The following is a 19,577-nucleotide window of genomic DNA, read 5'->3' as shown; positions in this document are numbered from 1 at the left end:
TTTTAAAAGTAACGTTGCCATGTATGGTGCTAACACATTTTTGTGTATAGAATTGAACTCACAAGTTGCAAATAAAGATGCGATTACAACTAAAGTTTAATAAAATAAACTTTATTTCTATTACATATAAAAAATATAATTTACAACGATTCCCAAAATGTATTTCCAAACTATGTACATTTTAAAAATACTTCACACACTCAATGAAACAGTGAACATTAAATAACACGTGATTTGTAAAAGTGACATACAAATCAAATCATCATTTTTAAGACATTAGTTAAACATTCATACAAAAATATTGAAAGTAATTCTAGTTCCTTTAAATATACTAAAATTACTAATATAATTCATGTAATAAAAAAAGCTATTGCGTATCGCATTATTTCCATGATAAAAAATGATTTAAAAAACAATAACATTCAACAATTAAAAACTAGAATGAAAATATTCAGTTTTAATAGACTTTACTATAGAGGAAAGGTTATATCTTATAATTAAAAATCATTTAATTAAATTTGTTAAAATAAAAAATAGATGAATAATAGTTGGTTCTAAGTCACTACTGCACAAAAATTTTTAACAGTGAACCTTATCACAAATTAGAACGTTAACTTTTCTAATTTTTTAAAATTTTTGGAAATAAAGTGTAATTATTAAAATAGAAATAGAAACCAATCTTATAGTAAAAATCCATTTCGAATTAGCCTATTTATTTCTGTCGCAACAAAATGTATAGAAAAAAATTTCTGACGTCTTTTAAAACAAAAAGCAAAAATGATTCTAGATAAATCTGTTACAAAAACGAAGAATTATTATGATTCAAGTACAATTTCAAAACCAAAATCATCACTAATGAAACCAAGAATTAATAATATAGTTAAATTTCTATATATCCAAAAACAAAATATTTATTTACAAAAACATTTTCTACAATTAGAAATCTCAATATTTAACAAGGATATAACATTTAGAAACATATAAAACATAACATCTAAATTCCCTGATACCTGCTCAGGAATTCGATTGCGATAATTTTCGAGAAAAATAATCATTTTTAAAGGATATATTTTACAGAGAAAAGGAATTCGACTGTCACGCTATATCAAATGAAACTTTGTACATCTAAGTTGCCCACCAAAACTATGACCTAAGAAAAATTTTAACCTCATGATGAAGAATTCACAGTTTTGTAATGCACAAAATATTGCACGTTAACAAGCATTTTGACTCGTTGTGATTTCATCCAAGTTTGTATCGTGGTAGCTTGTAACCTTTAAAACTGTATAATATATTGGCCGCATTCAAGATCTGTAAAATTTTAAAAAAAAATTTATGAGTAACGATGCATAAATTAATAATTATTAACGAATACGCAATAGGATGTTCCGCATAATTTTATACAGTGTGTACGCTTTTTTTATACAGTGTGTTTCGTATAATCTTCGTTTTTATTTTTAGTGTGTTCCGCATAATCATTTCTCTTATTCTATAATGTTTTCAGTATAATCTTCGTTCTTATTATACAATGTGTTCCGCATAATCATCATTGTTATTATACGGTGTGTTCCATAATAACTACCCTTAAAATTTTTTGGAATAGTTTTAAAAAATTAAATGAAATGAAATTAATATACACGTAATATCTGATAAATTACTGAGGAAAGTGGAATAATATAAAACCAAATTGATTGCTGAAAGAAACAGAAGTTGAAAAGAAATTATAAGAAACACCCTGTTTCATCAGGAAATCAAACTGGCTATTGGCATTTTTAAACCAGACTTTCCTCACTAGTGATTTAAGAGATTAGTGTTTTTTCTTCCTTGTTAAAATATTAATATAATTCAAATTTTTTTTAAATCATATAAAAATATTCATATCATAAGAAACGTTATACAGGAAGTAGTATTTAAGGGAGGACAACAGAGGAGAAGAGAATGGCATCAAAATCTGACAAATAGCAAAACGATTCAGCGTTGCACCAGGAAGGTTGCACCTTCACAAAATGAAATAAAAGTTCCTCCACTTTTTATGAAACGATTTTGGTCAAATTTACGGATAACGAGAATCTCCCGTTTTGGCACTTTTGCACTAAATTATATGACCCGAAATATGCTGCCTGTAACGCTGTGTATTCGTCAGACAAAACCGAATTGCAGGTGCGAGCTTTTATAACCTAGCAACTAGATGCAAAAATGAATAAAGGGGGTAAAACAATAGAAGAACGAAAATCATTCAATGAATCAGCGTATTAGTAAATCGGTGAAGTAGCGAATCAGTTTATAAAAATTGAAAAAGTTTCAAGTTTATAACTTTTGATACGGCAGTAGAACACGATTTGTTATATTTACGCTTACGCCGGCCAGGTGGCCGAGCGATTAGCGTGCTTGACTGCGAAGCCATAGGCTGCGGGTTCGAATCCCGCTCTGGGCATGGATATTACTCTCTCTCTTTGCGTTGTCCTCTGTTGTGTGTGTGTATGATGTGTGAATGTGGCCCACCCTATAAACGGGTTTGTGGCAGTGTGGCGTGGGCAATGTTGCTCGCCTCCGTGACTTTGGTTCACAGGTGCCCACTGGGTAACGCGAAATGAGCAACAATTCTGGCATAGTATAGGCAAGGATTCAAATTNGTATAGAGAAAAGCATTTAGTTACTGACCACCTTTAGCGACAAAGATGGTCACCTTTCAAAACTATTTTATAGAAAATATAAATTTTAATGGTAACTATACCAGTAACCAAGCCGAAAGCACAGCACAACTGTATTTAAATATTCTAATGCTCCAACCCCTCCTCAAATTCAAACACCTTAATTAGTTTTAAACAATAAGTTAATCAATTTTTTTCCACCATCTAGTTATTTCCCACGGCTTTTTCTACAAAGAAATACTTCGATTTCAACTTTAACTATTTTTTAGAGATATCCACGATATTGTCAGAGTTCTTTATGTATTGAATTTTAGTAATAATTTAAAATCTGTCCAACAGATATTTAAATCATGCAAACCACCATACGTATGAGTTCGGGACATTTCAGCATAGTAGGAAAAAGAAGTATTAAAAATAGTAATATTTTAATACTTCTTCAAGAAGTAGGGGAGAGTTGGATAAAACGGGATAGTCGGACAAAACGGGATACGTCGCCTAGGGACTAGACTATTGCAGCTATCTAATGGACAACGACAGAAACGTGTTATTCGACCGTGATTATATCATTCTCGGTGCGTCCCGTCTCGAGATCACTATTTGATAGAAAGTTGTAGGTCTCAGAACTTTTTTATTCTATTTTCTTGCCATTTTCTACATTTACATGCGTTGTTTTTTTACATTGTACTGCCTACATATATGGGAATAAAANCAATATGCGACATCATATCACTATTTATATTAAGAATTTCAGCTGATAGATAACACATATTAAATATAATAAATAGTACTCATAACGTTATTAGTTAGTTTCAGAAAAAAATTTCTATTCAAAGGCTCCAAAAAGGACATAAATCATATTACTTGAACGCATGGCGAGCCAGAATTTTTTTAAATTACTCTTCGTGTCTTAGGATTGTTTTTAAATTAAACTTTAGAGCTTACAGGTAGTAAGAGAATAAAGAAATATTTTTTACCCAGTGTTGTTTTGTCCTAATTCTTCTAGAACTAAGCTACTTCCTCCAAGCCTGAGAGACGGTGGTTGAAATTGACTGCCACCATCATACATATCCAGAGGGTATAGGTCTGTAGCTTGAACTTGGGTCGATCCAGAACCACTGTCACTTGTGTTGCCATCCTCTGATGCAATAAGAGCCATTCTAGATGATGGAGCCCTATCTGCTAGCTTGCTACCCAGACCAGACACGCGAGGTCCTGTAACAGTTTCTTTAGATTAAACATTATGTTATTTATACAACTTAATATTCGAAATCAAATGAAAAGTCAATATTTATTTTTTCGAAAATTCATTTATAATATAGTATTAATTTTGAAAGAATATTGTTGAGGGACATAATTATTAATTATGTTCCTCATCAAAACCATAATTATATCAAAATTATCTTTTACATAATTATCAAAATTATCTTTGTTTTCAATGTAAGTTTTAACGTCGGATGGTACGCAATGACAGCTCAAACGAGTCTTGGCGTCGCGATATCCTCCACGATGTCAAATCAGTGATTGTATGTATGTCTTGACATTGTGATATCTTTCACAACGAAAGCTCAGTGATTGTATGCGTAAGCCTTGGTACACAACGGCAGCGCAGCGATTACGGCACTGAGTTGTTGGTGTGTTGGATATTGGATCACTCGTGTTGGAAATTGGATCTATCGACGGAGGGGAGATGATGCCTACCCAGATTCTGATGGGTACCAACTAAGCTAGCTACTGTAAAATTACAAAGGAAGCTACTGTAGCTAATGTAGGTTTTGAAATTTGGGAGCCTTAATCGCTAAGATCGTCTTAGTCAACAAATGGTTATTGTGAGAATGCCTTGATTCACTTAATTAGTTTTAACCATTTCTAATTATTTCTGCAAAACTTTTTTTGCTTCAAATTCGCTTTTTTTATTTTTTAAGATCACTGAAAACATTCTCAGGCCTTTACTAATTTAATTAAGATACATGAACGCGTAATAAAATTTCCTACACAAACAGAAAATCGGCTCAGTTAAGCCATAATATAGGGCAAATTTGATCGTAATTTTAATAAAATGTTGAATGTTAAGTTTAACCATAATTTGTGCACCGAAATTGAGAATTAAGTACGGTCTTATGGTTCGACTTAGCGTTATAACGTTGCAACAAATGTGAACAATATCAGTACGCTCAAAAATTTCCAAACATTCCACCGTTATATTTAAGTTTTATGCATTTCTTTAATTTGAACATTTTAAAATTCTTAAATGTAATTACTTATGAGAGACAAAATCAAAAGTTTGATATAAAAGCAAAACATTATAAGAAAAATCGAACGGGTAACCCGATGCATTGATAGTGCATACCATATTCAGAAGAAAATATTTCCATAATCAGATTGTGCAATCCTTATTCAGAAAAAAAAATTGATCCCAAAAATAAATCTATCTCAAAAGTTGCATTTTATAAACTAAGGTTTTTCCGTTAAATATATAGGTAAAGTTCGTAAAATAACTAAAAGATTTTTATCCTTAGTTTGTTTAATAGAAACTTTATAAAGTCATTGAAGATCATATCGTAATTTTTATACGCTTTGTTTTGATTCTAGCTTTGCCTTGAGAGCAGTTTTGCGAAATTAATTTCTATGTCTGAGTGTTACAACAAAATTGTTAATTATTAATCCTGATTACACATATTCATTAAAAAAGCTCTTCTGTAATTAAGTTATATTTTGTCTTGACGTTTCATCAATTTCGATTATTTATCAGTAAAGCTTACTCTTAAGTTGAAATTTTTACAAATTTAGCCTATTTTTAATCTTTAATTTTTATCAATTTTTTTGCTGCCAAGCTAACAATTGACTATCAATATATTTTAGCTTGACATTTGACTTATCAAAATTTTATTATTATTTAATTATCTTTATGATTTTATGATATAGATTTATTTGACCTAATATGATACAATTTAATTTAGCTTGTTTTTACTCTAACCTGTATGATAGTTAGATCCGGTCATACCAGGAATTGGCGCTGGTCTTGTCAGAGTGCCATACACATTTTGTGCCACTGGCATTGATGCTGTCTGCTGTAGTTTAGCTTTATTTTCTTCGTCTTTGGTAAGTTTGTTGTAAATGTACACTTTTCTTAGATACATGCAGAGCATAACTATAGACGCGCAGATCAAATTGGCAGCTGATATAGTAAGATCTCGGTACTTGTGGATGATCTGCGTCGATAAAATTGTCCACGTGACCCACACAAGGGAAATAAGGAAGCAGCAGGTGAAAATCCATCTAGAAACAAAACATTAAGGAAAATATTAATTAATAGTTCAGAAATTGAAATAAAATCATTCAATCGCAATAATATGAGTAATATATTGGGTTTTTAAAACTACTGAAAAAAAAATCAAAAATAAGCTTTTCTCTAATTACCACCCTTCATATATCTCTCCGAAAAGTGGTGATTGCTTTGAAAGATTTTAAATAGGTATCTAAGTCACATAAATTTTTTAAGAGATGTTAGAATAGTCATGAAAACTGATAGCTGCACCTCATTTACTGTAAGCGTTACATGTTTGACGTGTTTCCTACAAATATTTGTTAACACGATAAAAATAAGCATTAATAGTAGAAAATGTTCATTCATAACCTAGATTCTTTGTTGTTATCCTTGCTGGACCATGTAAGTATAGAGAAAAGCATCGTTATGGCGAGCATCAGCATGACATAGACCAAAGATATGACAAGTTCATCTTCAAATGTAGTCGCTGGATGGCATCTCCATTCCCCAGCATGTAGTCCCGTAGTCGGAGGGATTAAAATAAGCCAAGCTGCCGATAGAATCACCTGTAAATAAATAAAAAAAAAAAACAATGTCTCCAGAACATTTAGTTTGCACAAGCAAATTTTGTGGTAAAATTAATTATACTGAAAAAAATTCAAGTTTCATATTTCATAATATGGGTCATACGATCATCTAGCGCTATCTATGTCCGAAAACCATGAGAGTTGCTTAAAACGAACAATCTCAAGAAAACTAAAACAAAAACTACGTTTGAAAAAAACTTCCTTTGCTTGACTGTTAGAATTGGAAATGGTCGGCATGTTATGAGGATCTAAAACACGAAAGATAAATACGAAAAAAGAAAAGAAAAATCACAATAGCTTATTAAAAATAGAATGGTAAATGGGGAGATTAATAAGAGAAAAACAAAGGATAATCATGGCAGCTAAACAGGAAATCGAAAAGAAAAATCAAGGGATATATCGAGCAAGAGATATCAGGATTTCGATTACTTATCAACTGCTGCAGTATTTTTATTTGAAGGCGTTGGTATAATTTAATTTTGATAACACCACATTTGCTTCTACTCTTGACACAATAGCTCACCATGATGTTGTTTCTTTATCTACACTGATTTTCTAGTAAATGATCTTAATTCTTTCCCGTCCTACATTGTGTATTGAAATTTTCATCCCTCTGATTTGCCTTTTTCTGCCACTCTCAACCCCTCGGCTACCGTGGTTTTCTCTCTTTTTAATTCTTTTTCTTTCTTTTACCATTGTACCTTTCCCTTTTTTTCAATTCTGTTTCGTTTTCATCAATTCCTTGTCCAGAAGAGAAGCGTCATGTTTCGGACACTTCAAAAATGTGCCCAATTTTTTCATTCTTACTAAGAAGCAAAAGAAGTTTTAATTTTAAATACGGATATTAGTTATAGGCAGAATATTTGTTAAAAACTATTAAATACTCGCTAACTCGAATAGTACTCGTACAAAACATATATGAACAATTCCTTCTTAACACTGTCATAGTTGCAATGACGTGACTTTGTCCCACCCTCTGTGCTTAAAGTTCCCCCCCCCCCATAGCACTGAAATTGAAATTCCTTTAAGACTTATAAAAAGAGATTATTTCTTAGGACTTTAAAAATAATAACCAATTACAATCAATAACTACATTCACTCATACAACAATAGAGCAAAAGCGAGTGTTTCTGGAAGACCAGTTATCTCGTCCGTCTCGATGAAAAAGTTAAAAATAACTTGCCTGTATTATAACAAGTCCCACAGCAACCACTAGCAAGGCAGCAGGATTCGTCATATGGTAAACATCACCGAAGAAATGGTTTCCTCTGTATCCCATCATCCTCCAAATATTCATCACTTTCACCAGCATTCCGGAGAATATTATTGCGTATGAAAGTCCCAAGCCAAACCTTCGAACACCACAAGTTCCTTCAGTGGGAGTTAAGATAAAAGCGAAATTGACAGCGTATAAAAGAAGCAGACCAAAAAGAATCATGTAACCCAAAACTGTAGTCCCTACTGTTACCTGAAAATACAAAGACTTATTATCTTCAACATGCATAAACATCCGCCAAAATCCAGCAACAGATATGCTTTGGAAACAAACTTTCTTGGATTTAAGAATTACACTGAAAATAAAAAATTGCATTATGTACTCAACGAACTGAAATGTTTATACATGCCCTGTGAGGCAGAATTTTTATTTAACATATTTTTCATACTTCTTGCATTATTTAGTATTAATTTAGGTCGAAAGAAGTGGAAAATATTATTGTTCAAAACAGAATACCATTTTCCTTGCCAGAGGACAAACTAGATGGCGCCACTGGATATAGAGCTCTCTCTAGGAACAACAATTTTTGAGAGCTTTTGTGTTACTGGCTAAGGAGAGAGCGTGTTGTTGTTTTTTGCAGTGTTGTTTCGTTAATATACACCTGTTAACTAATTGGAAAGAGTATTTTTTCTTGAGTATGTGGTCATTTCTTTTAATATTTATTTAGATACGAACCGACCCGGGTAGAAGAACCAGGTAAGAAACCTTTTATTGATACCTGTTCTATTGAAGTAGAAAAAGAATTAAGTTTTCTTTTTTGACAATTATATTTAACATATTAATAATTTATGGTATGGAAATACAGAATGAACGATGTCTCTTTCTACATTAAAGATCTTTCAAACACATTCACTTTAAAACAATAATTTTTCAAATTTGCACTTATTTAGATCTAAGAGAAACAATTATTCCTCATTGAAATTTCCTTAATTTGCAAAATCTTGTATTAATACATTTTTTAATATGAATGAAAAAATATTTTTAACTATTTTTTTAATAGTTTAGTACAAATATGATTGCGATATAAATAACAATATAAATTAACAATATAAATAATGTTAGTGTGAATTTAGTAAAACTGCCTGAAAAAATAATGATTTTTGATCACTTTAATAGCCCTAACTTGTCAATTTTTAAAATTATTTCTTACGTGAAAATCTTGATAATATCTCTTTCTATATTTTAATTCTTCTAACTACAACTGATTATAATTACTTTCATGATTGAAATTTCTCGTAATAAATTAATAGTGTAATTTGAGGTCAATATGCGTAGTTAAATGTTACAAGAAAGCATTAGGAATAAAATTCCATCCTGAAAAAATGTAAACATATACTATATAAAAAAAAAGGTCAGATACATGGAGAAAAATAATATTTTAAGAAAACTGTAATTTTGTTATAGATAATTGTTAAAAAGATAGAAGACAATTATCTTTAGATATAGATAATTGTTAAAAAAAACGCTAACTTTGCGTATTAAAGAATTTACATATATTATTAAGATTGTTTCAGATACACAGATAAAAGTAATTGTTTTTTAAAAAGAGTAACATCGTGTCTTAAAGAATTTACATAAATTATTGAGATTGCTTTCCCAGCATAATTTTCTATTTTTTTTTTTATCGTGTCCATGGACAATTAAATGGCCTCGTATGCCTTCAAAACTGCATCCGCTAGCTCCAATACATCATTACTGTAGAGGATCTCACCAAGTTCTGAAGCCAGTGGCATCATACCCAGTTGTAAAATATATGGGGTAAGGGTTGGGCAATCGAGAATGTGATCCGGGGTAAGTTGGATATTGGTGCAGTTCTTGCAGGGAATATATGTTCTTATTTTGTCAGGAAGAATTTTCATCCCTTTAAAGTGGTTTGTTCTTAGTCTTGTAATTAGAGATCAAAATTGCACTGTCCGTGGAAAAGGAGGGTTGCCAGAGCCTCGAAAGGTTGGACTTCTACCTGTTGGTCCGCTGAAAGTATTTTATTTCCCTTCTACCACCCACTGGAAAACCAGTGAAGGCATTCCCCTATCCGCCACCTGGGGAAGCGCTCTCTAGGGGTTACACTGTATTAATTCTATTAATTTTCTGTTAATAGTGGGAAGTTGCAATTTTAAAACGTTGAAGTGTTTCTGTAACACTTAACAGGTTCGGAAACTGAAGAAAAAAAACATTTAAAATATTACTATACCTGAAATGAGATGAGGAAATAGGCGGCACATATAATAACGAGTAGAACACCGAGTAGCGAGACGGCAGTGACGATAACTCCCCATAAGGTTCTAAAATTGGCATAGAGGGATGGTTTTGTCTGATTCAATTCTTCCGGATCTATAACCAGCTGCTCCAAACACTTATCACAATCTCTCTTGCAAGTGGAATCCACTTTAACTCCCCCTATGAACTCCACATCTTCTAACTTGAGTGCAAGCTCCTCATCTTTCCACAAGCCAATCTACGAACATTAATTAAAATCTTTACATAAGGGAACATGTGCTAATAACATTGTCTACCACCAAGTATCATTAAGTATTTCACAGTAATAGAAGGTTCAGTAACAGCAAATTTGAGGTGTAATCCATTAGTTGATATAATCCATTTTTATGTAAATAAATTTTATAATTTTCTATTATAGGGTAAGCCAACCAGTGAAGGAGCACCACCCAGTGAAGGAACATTTTATATATATTGATTAAAAATAAGAATTTGAAACTTTTTCTTTAGATTGATTGGTAACAATAGCTTACTGCCAAACAATAGGAAGTCATCTAGTAATGTTTTGGATTACCTGGTCAAATAGACTTCTCTGGTAAAATTTTTAAACTTGTTATTATCTCTGCAACACCTTGTTTCTTTGAAAAAATTATAAGGTGTGTGTTTGTATTTATATGTTTGAAATGGAATTAATTGCATATAATAGTTTTATTTTTCTCACTGTGAAAAAGAGAACTTAAAATATAGTTATTGAAGTTACGTTTTATTTTTTTAAGGATCATAGTATAATAAAGTACAGAGATAAGGGGGGTGTTTATTCACTGGTTTACCAAACGATGAAAAACCAGTGAAGGAACAAGTGGTCTTTTACTGGGTTTTTTTTCTAAGTTAATGAAAATAAAAGATAAACTTTAATTTTCTTGTACCTTTAGTGATGTTCCGCATCAAAAGTATGTTAAAAATACGAAAAACAACTTCCAACCAGTGAGGAAACAGGCATGTTCCTTTACTGGACATAGATTTCCCAGTGAATGAACAGTATGTGTTAATATGTTGACACTTTAATTTTCAATTCATCATTACAAAAAAAAGTTAACAATTTCCAAGTATTTATATGTTATTATCTCAAGAATAGGCTTGTTTTTAAATATTTGTACAGCTTATAAATTCATAAAGAGCATTAAAAAAATAACCAAAATTAAGTGTTCCTTTACTGGGTGTTCATTCACTGGTAAGAGCTGTTCCTTCACTTTGTCTTCTTGCTACTTGTTATTTGAACCTCCAAAACTTTAAAACAATATTACGTAAGTTCTCTAAAAAAATTTTACATAATTTGCAATTAGTAACAAATATGTTGACACTGTCATTTAACTAAAATTACGAATTTTGAAATTGATATGATTTTTAAAAGGCAAGCGAAGTTTAAGTGTTCCTTCACTGGTTAGTTTACCCTATATAAAAACTTTAACGAAGTAACAAAATTATTGAAAACTAACCTGTTGATATACGTGATGAATTTTGGCTTTCCGTAACTGAAATATCTGATATCCCATGGACATTTTCAGGGGTCCGCAATCACCATCTGCACAGTTTAGAGGAGGGCCTTTCATGAACTTCCTCATTTCTCGCCACAAAATCTGCCGCGCGTCCGCTCCACAATCGTCTAGGTTGGTAGCAGCGTCCCCGTGGACGCAGTACCTCCTCAAATAGTCGTGTAGCGATTCAGCTACACCAGTAACGGCTACAACAGTATGGTAGACGAATGTGTCCAGATTGAGTGGTTTCTGTGACAAGCTCTCTGTACCTGTGCATGGCAGGGGGAACAGTTTCTCCAACGAGGATATGCTTTGTGGAAGATGGCATCTAAAATGGTGCTGCCAGAACTCTTCGAACCATAAATCTGGTATGGATTCGTGCTTGTTCAGACTGAAAGTGGTATAGTATTCTAGAAAGCCAGGTACTTCATATGTTTCTGGACGAATGAGAATATAATCGATATCGATACCTGCATAAAAAAAGGAAACAGAAAGATTATTTTGTTATAGGAATTCTAATACAAGATGTTTGGTTTTAAAATCGGCTCAACCCATATTTTTTCGAAATTTTACATTTTGGATTTTTTTAATACGTATTCAACGTAATTGTTTACGGTTTTAAAAAAACAACTGCTATATGTAGTTTTTATTTTTAAAATTTTATTTTGCAAAATTTATTTTCCACAATTTCAAAACGCAAGAACAATAATATAAAAATAAAAAAGCGTCTTTATATTAGTACTATAAACTTGTATTAATCCTACAATAAGAACAAGCATATTAGCTATAGTTAAAAATAGATGCCAAGTTTGATATTTTAAAATTAATTTGAGGAATTTCTTTATTTTGAAGAATTTTGATATTTTAAAGCTAATTTTCGAGTTTTTTTTAGTTAATTTACAAATTTTTGAAATTCTGAAGCTAATTTACATATTTTATTTTTCATATTTAAACTAATCCATAGAGTTTGATATTTTGAATCTAACTAACAGAGTTTCGATATTTTGAAGCTAATTAACAAAATCTTGATATTTTGACTAATCTATAGAATATATATGACTAATGTACAGAATTTTGGTATTTGAGAACAATCTGCAGAGTTTCGAAATTTTGGAGCTGATCTGTAAGATTTTTTATATTTTGAAGCAGATCTAGAGAATATTAATTGATTTTAAAAAGTTTATACCTTGCAGTATTCTGGCAACACTTCGGCCATCTTTCTGTGATTCCATACCAATCCACACAAAGTGTTCCACAAGATCTGTTCTTTTGGCAGCTTCCAAAACCTTCTGGACCAGCTGGTGCTCCTCCAGCAACAAAACAATCACCTTCGATTCCTGCCGAGTGTCCAGCTCCTGTAGAAGGAGAGCAGCGATATCCACAATGTCCATATCTGGTTTTATAACGAGACCTTCTGAAATGCAGATCTTCTTCTCTTTTGACACTTGAATGAAATTCCAGAAAATGTTTCGATCCGATTCAGAGTCGGAGTGAATGAGCGACACAAACCTCCAGTTAAATCTAAGAACAAAATCATCATTTTAAAAATAGCTTCTACATTAATTGACGAACTCACTGTTATTTATTAACTCAAACTAAACCTTATAAACTGTTAATATCATTTAAACTTTGCAAACTAATAAGCTAAAAAACACTTTTTAAATACATGCACACTTTAGAGTGGTTGGAAATAATACACATTGATCCTAAAATATCCAAATCGAGCCTAAACAAAGACTTAAAATGATTTCCAGCTTTTAGTAATTGTTAGTTTTTTTACATGGAACATTGCCAAATGAAAAGTTCTTTTAATTTTTTTTAAATGTTGCGGATGTAAACCTGAGTATTTTGATTTAAATGTATATTTTATGAAAGCAAAGATATTTTATAGCAAGGAAAGCAAAGATATATTGCTCTTGGATAGAGCTGACAAAAAAACCTCAGTAGAAGAGGAATCATTAGCCAGCGGGCTTAACATGCGAGGTTTTTTGGGTATCTCTCTTAATATAACACAAATGTGGGTTAGTTTTCATTAAAAAAGTCCTATATGAATTCGAATTTGTCGCAATACATGATCCAGTCTGCGTTAAGCTCAAATGTTAATGTATCCACAAATCAAATATAAACTGGCTGTTTAAAGATGGCGATAATAAAAAAAATTATGAATCAATCCTCAAAATTTTGCACACCGATGAATTTTATTACTTTTTGAGAACATCCACGAGGACACGGACTTCGGGGTTGAGATTGGAGTCGCTTGCAGATCGGGGATTTCTTCGTCTTTGCCATTCGGGAGAATCTGTCAGTGTCGCTGCAGGAGTGGAGATTTGTGGAATGAGAGCTGACTCAAACAGTGGAGACAAGTCATCAGCTACTTGAGGATCATATGTAACAGCAGCTATCATTGCTCTTGACTTCAGATTAGCTTCACTGTACGGAAGAGAGCCATCGCTGGCTATGAAGCTGAAAATTTGCTCTTCGGCTTTTTGTCTGCGCCCACAGTGGTCAAATACAAGAGCACCTGAAAAAAAGTAAAGAAAATTGTATTATTTTTTTCAAAAAGACAGATTTTAAAACTGTGGTAAAAATTATTAGTTTTAGCTTTGATTCTCTTTTACAGTGTTTTGTAATTTAATTGCGAAGCACAGCAAAATGATTTTTAAATTATAAATATAACATGGAATCTATGGAAACAAATGGATCAATGGATCCTGGCCTACGTCGATATCCATGGAAACGAGTTGGCTGACACTCTTGCAAAGGGACTAGACCATCCAGTCCCCTCCACCTCAGAGCTTACATACCTTGAACTTTCCGCAAGGAAAAAGGCCCAGAACAAACAAAGGTGGCTGCTTCCTCCTATGCACTACTGGTATAAAGCAAAAAGACCAGGACTCTCTCTATCTCTTCCTGGTGACAGGCAGACCAACACTTGCTTATCCGGACTGGTCAGTGGACACCTGAAAAGTCTTACATTTTCTGCTAATCAAAAGATCTTTCCTATTTGCCCTAAATGCCAACAAAACCAGGCATCACTTGAGAATATCTTCAACTGTTTAGGGCAGGACTGGAACCATATTCATTCCTTTCCTCGTTTAGTTTCGGACTTCCTATATGTCAACGGGTTTATTGATCTGGTCTGATGGATTCAGACCACATGGGAATTAACAACAACAACATGGAAACAAGTTCAATTCAAGTTACAGACCTTTCCTTGTGACCTCGAAATTTGGATTTATCATGATTTGCTTTTATCGTGGTTACGAAGGAGTGTGGAAGAGCTAAGAAATCGTGCAACGTCAACAAGCTGTTTCTATTTAAAAAAACGTATAATTATAAGCCAATGAGTTACATATGAAATTCACTGGTTTTTGGAGGATTTTAATGCCTCTTTTGATCTGTCCAGACATCGAGGATGGTCATTACGGAAAAACTTATGGAGTTACAACTTATACTGTTAGGAAAATATTCTCAAATATGCTCGTTGAAAAAGTTTCCAAATAACCGAGCTACAAAAATCGACTCTCCAAATCTTTAAATTATAAAATTTATTTACCTAGTTGTATTTGCGGAAGAATAGTTTCGTTGGCATTGATTTTATTGAGGGCGTAGCTTAGTGCCATAAGATTCTGAAAAGAGGTCTCTTCCACAGCACGGCTGCAAGTGAAGAAATTGTCTCCTGGTTGATGAATCGGTAACATGACACCGATCACGAATTCTTGATTTGCTGGGATCTTCATGAAAGGCATGGACATCAGCGCTGCTGCATCCTGCTTCTTGGAGCAGATTTCACTGTCATTGCAGAATGATTGAATTTCTGAGAGTGGCACCAGGTCACCCTTTTCGTTGTAGCCGCTGGTCATTGATGTATTGATGGCTAGCCCATGATCTTCATGGAAGAGACCAATCTATTGAAGAAAAAAAAGAGAATATTTAAAAATTTAACAATGGAATTTTGTATTTATTTTTAAAGTTTATGAACTGCGCCCCCCAAAATACTATTTTTATCAATGTAAAATAGGTCAAAGCTCCCCGAATACTGATGCATGATCAGTACTGGAATGCAACTGAGATATTGGGTCATCAGAGAATAATGAAGAACCAATAGCGGAATTATATTCATTGTTTGAAGATTAAAATTTTCCTCTTTCTTACTTTATAACGAATTTTGTTTCTTCAAAAAATAAACTTTTATGAATAAAATATTTTCTGATTGAACTATGGAGTTGATCGTGAAGTTTAATAAAAACTGTGCCAGAATCATTTATATTGCTCTATAACTTAGACGGTATTGAGAAATCTAGATAAGATAATTTAAATTAAGTGTAGATTTTGATGTCACAAGAGCTCAAATCTACAAAACTGTCGCTAAGCCCTTACGGCATAACGTAACCTAGTAAACTGATTAAACGGTGTCATAAGATAGGCGTGAGGCAAAAAAAAGCAGAAAAAAAGATCACTAGGGCATTCCCTGTGGTAGTGCGTCCTGTGCTTTCCTTTAAAAAAAATAACCTATGAAGAGATAATTAAACTGTTCTTTAAAACTCCCACATTTGACACAAAAGATAGTCAAACGACATTTTGTTAACTAAAGGTCATTTACTATGAATCTGATTATATTACTCGGAACGATTTTTTATCAGTATTTATTGAATCTAATTGAGGTAATAAACCCTCCAATAAGATTTCATATATATGTATTTAATAATAAGATAATGCGTCTTTTTATTATAAATATATAAGAAATCTTCTTAAAACTTAATAAATAAGTTATAATAATCTCACTTATAATTTATGAATCGTTCTTGCCAGGTTCCTAAAATTTAGACAGCAAGTGTTAAAGACAACTTTAGCCTCAAATCCTAAAAATTCATTGAATTTTAACTAATCCATTCATTTGAGACGTGTGATGAAACTAGTTTCTCGCAAAGGATTAGCAGTAATAGATTAACAGATAAAACTGTTGAAATTTACATTGCAGGCATTTTTTTATTTTCAATTATTTAAAAATAGCACCAATGTTTGCACGGTTATAGTCCTATTTGAGGAAAAGCAAGTTTCACTGAGAGTTTATTATGAGTTCTTTTATAATTATGAATCTTTGTTAGGTAAGCACTAGTAAAACCAAGGATTAACGTATAGGATCAACGTCACCGAATTAGTATATTGAAAGCTATCTGAAACCATGGATTCATTAAGAGTGGTAGACATTTAAAAATCAAAGCAATCAGAATTTTTGGTAATTTTGCCAAAATTTTTAAAATGTTAAAAACCTCACCACGAAAGATCTGAAACAAAGTGCATATGAACTTTTAAATCATTTGTATGTTGTGGGGTGGAAAATAAGTTTAAATGAATAAAAAATAATACATTAAAACAAATACATTACAACCACTAAAATAAATTTTTACAAAAAGCGTTTGAAGTTGGTAGCCCTGTTAATATATATAGAAGAAGTTTGGATTGTGAACTACTTGGTTGGCAAGTATTTTATGAGACAAGCAAAACTTTTAAAGGTATTTTAATTTGATAAAGGACTGATAATTCACTATAAAAATTCGATCTCAATTTTAAGAAAAACATTTATAAGCATTTATAAATTCATGAGTCAAACATGATGCTTTTTTTTTATCTGGAATCGTAATTTTTTGAGCAATTAAAAAATAGTTATATTCTTATAAATATTTTTAAAAAAATTTGAAAATAAACTTTTCATACTATCATAAATTCCTGAGAACTTTTTACCCAAATGCCTGTGGAAATATGAATTTGAACTAAGCTCAGCATTGTGACAGCCCATAGAGGGCCAAGGGGCCTAATGTGCCCATCTCAGTTTTCTTGACCTTGGGCTCTGGGGTGCAAGAGAAGATGTCCCGATTTTATTGTTAGCCGAACGCGAAACTCTCAATGTTTCGTCCCCAAGCATGCTTGGTAAGTCTGTTTAAGCTAAGAACACCTGCCGCCACAAAGTCTGAAGTCGTCTGGTGCTATGTAAAAAAGAATGGCGCATTTTAGGGAGGGTAGCTTCACTCTAGGACTAACACAATAGACCGAAGAAAAAGATTCCCTTTCTCACGCCGACCCGAACCGAAGCCACTCCAAAACAGTGACCCCGCACCCCTACTTGAAATAGTCATACCTCGTTACCATACCTGTGGCAACGCACCTGTGGTGGTGACAGCCATAGGTCCAGATGAATATCTGGAGTTCTTATTTTAGACGAACTACACTCATTTTATCAACCCACAGAAGGGATAAAGGGTTGAGTCAACCTTCCCCAGCCCGAGGATCGAAACAAGGACAAAGAGTGCTAAGAGCTAAGAAATACGAATCATTTATGATTAATGTCAAAAATGATTCACATTTTTAATTGTAAAAAATAAGCGTTAAATTGAATACAAAAAGATATCTTTTAGTGTCTGATCTCCAAAATCAAACTACGTGAAAAACACTGTAAAATAAATCATGTACTCACATTCATGAATGCTCGGACGTCGCCAACGTCTTTGAAGTTGTAGATTCCCAGTTCACCTTTCACATAATTTTTTGCACCAAATACTACAGGCACTCCATCAAGTCCATTGAATCGAACTTTTCTAGCATGGCTGAAAAGCTTATGCCTTACCAACAGTTTGTTTTTCATCATGGAACACCAGTTATTCTTTATTGGACACAACTCTCTCTGGACACCATCCAAACCCAGTGCCAAAGTGAAGAGTGCATTGACAGTGTTGGCGACAGTCTTGTCTTGTATAAATCCAACTTGGTGTAATGTTCGGTGTTGATTGGTCGAACAAGCGCCACCTCTGCAGCTAAACACCTAAATGATAATGTGGAACTTAATGGCTAGGTTGAAAAGTGGAAATTTAAAATCTAAATTATTGAATGCAATCATTGTCATTATGACCAATAACAGAAAGTATCAAATGCATGGGCAGAAAATAAGTAAATCGAAGGCATGATTTAAGAGCTTGTATGCTGATAATGTGAAATTATAATCTTCGAAACTACTTTTAAGTTCGTTGAAATTATGAACCTCGAAATTACTCTAATGTCAGTAACTGTTAGGCTTCGAAAGTTGGCGAAACAAACCATTTACTTTTCTGCAAAATAATAATTTTGATTATTTTGAAATTTAGTGCTTTGAACACAATGACTAATTATTAAATATGGATTAGTACCAACTTTTACAGCTTTAAAATGATGCCGATACTATAGATTATTGGTAAAAAAAACTGATATTTTTGTATCGGATTTTTATTAAACTAAACTTTTAAATAATAGGGTGGCAAATATTTATAATGTTAAAATTCGTTAAAGCTTTTTGATTCACTGGTTTTTTATGGACCCTTACTAAATTTTATACATCAAAAACTTAAATCCATATTGACGTATTCGAAAATAACATAACTCTCACAGACTTAAAAAAAATAAGTAAAGAAATAAACGAAAACTACATAATTAACTGAAAGTTTAGTTAGATTTGCTATAGATAAGTTAAATACAAGAACTTTATATTTATTAATGGCTGTAACTAATAAAATGTTTTTAAAAAACTATACTCAGATATTATTTTTGTCAAAAGTAATTCCTGTGCGCTTTTGATGCAATTTTTTCCAACCCGTCATTTTGAACAGGATCGTGGAGATTGGTTAGCATGAAGATATCCTTTATTCTTAGAATATACCATACCTGTTCCCAATATTCTTTTAACCAATGATCTTGGCCACTTTCTTTTATATTTAACGAGGTGAAGTAATCTTTGAAGACAGGTATTTCTTCAGATGGAGGTCTCACGACAACGGCCCCCACGGACTGATCTGGGAACATTTGGAAAGGCTCCAGGCTGTCATAGGCCACCCATACAAAATCACCCATGCTGGATCTACCAACATGCTGAAGTCTCTTTACAGCGCTCATTAGGGCGCTTATCAAAGTGGGAGGCAAAAACAGAATAACCACCCTAAAAATAAAATAATTCCATAACTATTTTTATTACTGAAATGTGTAACTTAAAGCTCTCAGAAAAATCGGTGCTAAGTTGAACAA

The 19,577-nt window shown here is 32.6% G+C and overlaps 1 protein-coding gene across 1 annotated transcript in view; it reads right to left on the bottom strand.

Annotated features, from left to right (window-relative positions):
* Positions 1 to 248: 248 nt before the first annotated feature.
* LOC107446482 (uncharacterized) overlaps positions 249 to 19,577 on the bottom strand; it is an 85,461-nt gene continuing 66,132 nt past the window's right edge. The window contains exons 16-27 of the mRNA XM_071177633.1: positions 19,221 to 19,491; positions 18,004 to 18,348; positions 15,085 to 15,436; positions 13,734 to 14,049; positions 12,715 to 13,049; positions 11,490 to 11,998; positions 9,971 to 10,234; positions 7,687 to 7,971; positions 6,286 to 6,482; positions 5,626 to 5,927; positions 3,626 to 3,863; positions 249 to 1,311 (exon numbers count right to left, since the gene is read on the bottom strand). Of these exons, the coding sequence (XP_071033734.1) occupies positions 1,305 to 1,311; positions 3,626 to 3,863; positions 5,626 to 5,927; positions 6,286 to 6,482; positions 7,687 to 7,971; positions 9,971 to 10,234; positions 11,490 to 11,998; positions 12,715 to 13,049; positions 13,734 to 14,049; positions 15,085 to 15,436; positions 18,004 to 18,348; positions 19,221 to 19,491 (3,421 nt within the window). The 3' untranslated portion in view covers positions 249 to 1,304. The remainder of the gene's footprint in view (positions 1,312 to 3,625; positions 3,864 to 5,625; positions 5,928 to 6,285; positions 6,483 to 7,686; positions 7,972 to 9,970; positions 10,235 to 11,489; positions 11,999 to 12,714; positions 13,050 to 13,733; positions 14,050 to 15,084; positions 15,437 to 18,003; positions 18,349 to 19,220; positions 19,492 to 19,577) is intronic.

The sequence above is a fragment of the Parasteatoda tepidariorum genome, chromosome 2 (assembly GCF_043381705.1).
Source record: "Parasteatoda tepidariorum isolate YZ-2023 chromosome 2, CAS_Ptep_4.0, whole genome shotgun sequence".
NCBI classification, from domain to species: Eukaryota; Metazoa; Arthropoda; class Arachnida; order Araneae; family Theridiidae; genus Parasteatoda; species Parasteatoda tepidariorum.
This window is presented reverse-complemented; position numbering and strand designations above follow the sequence as displayed.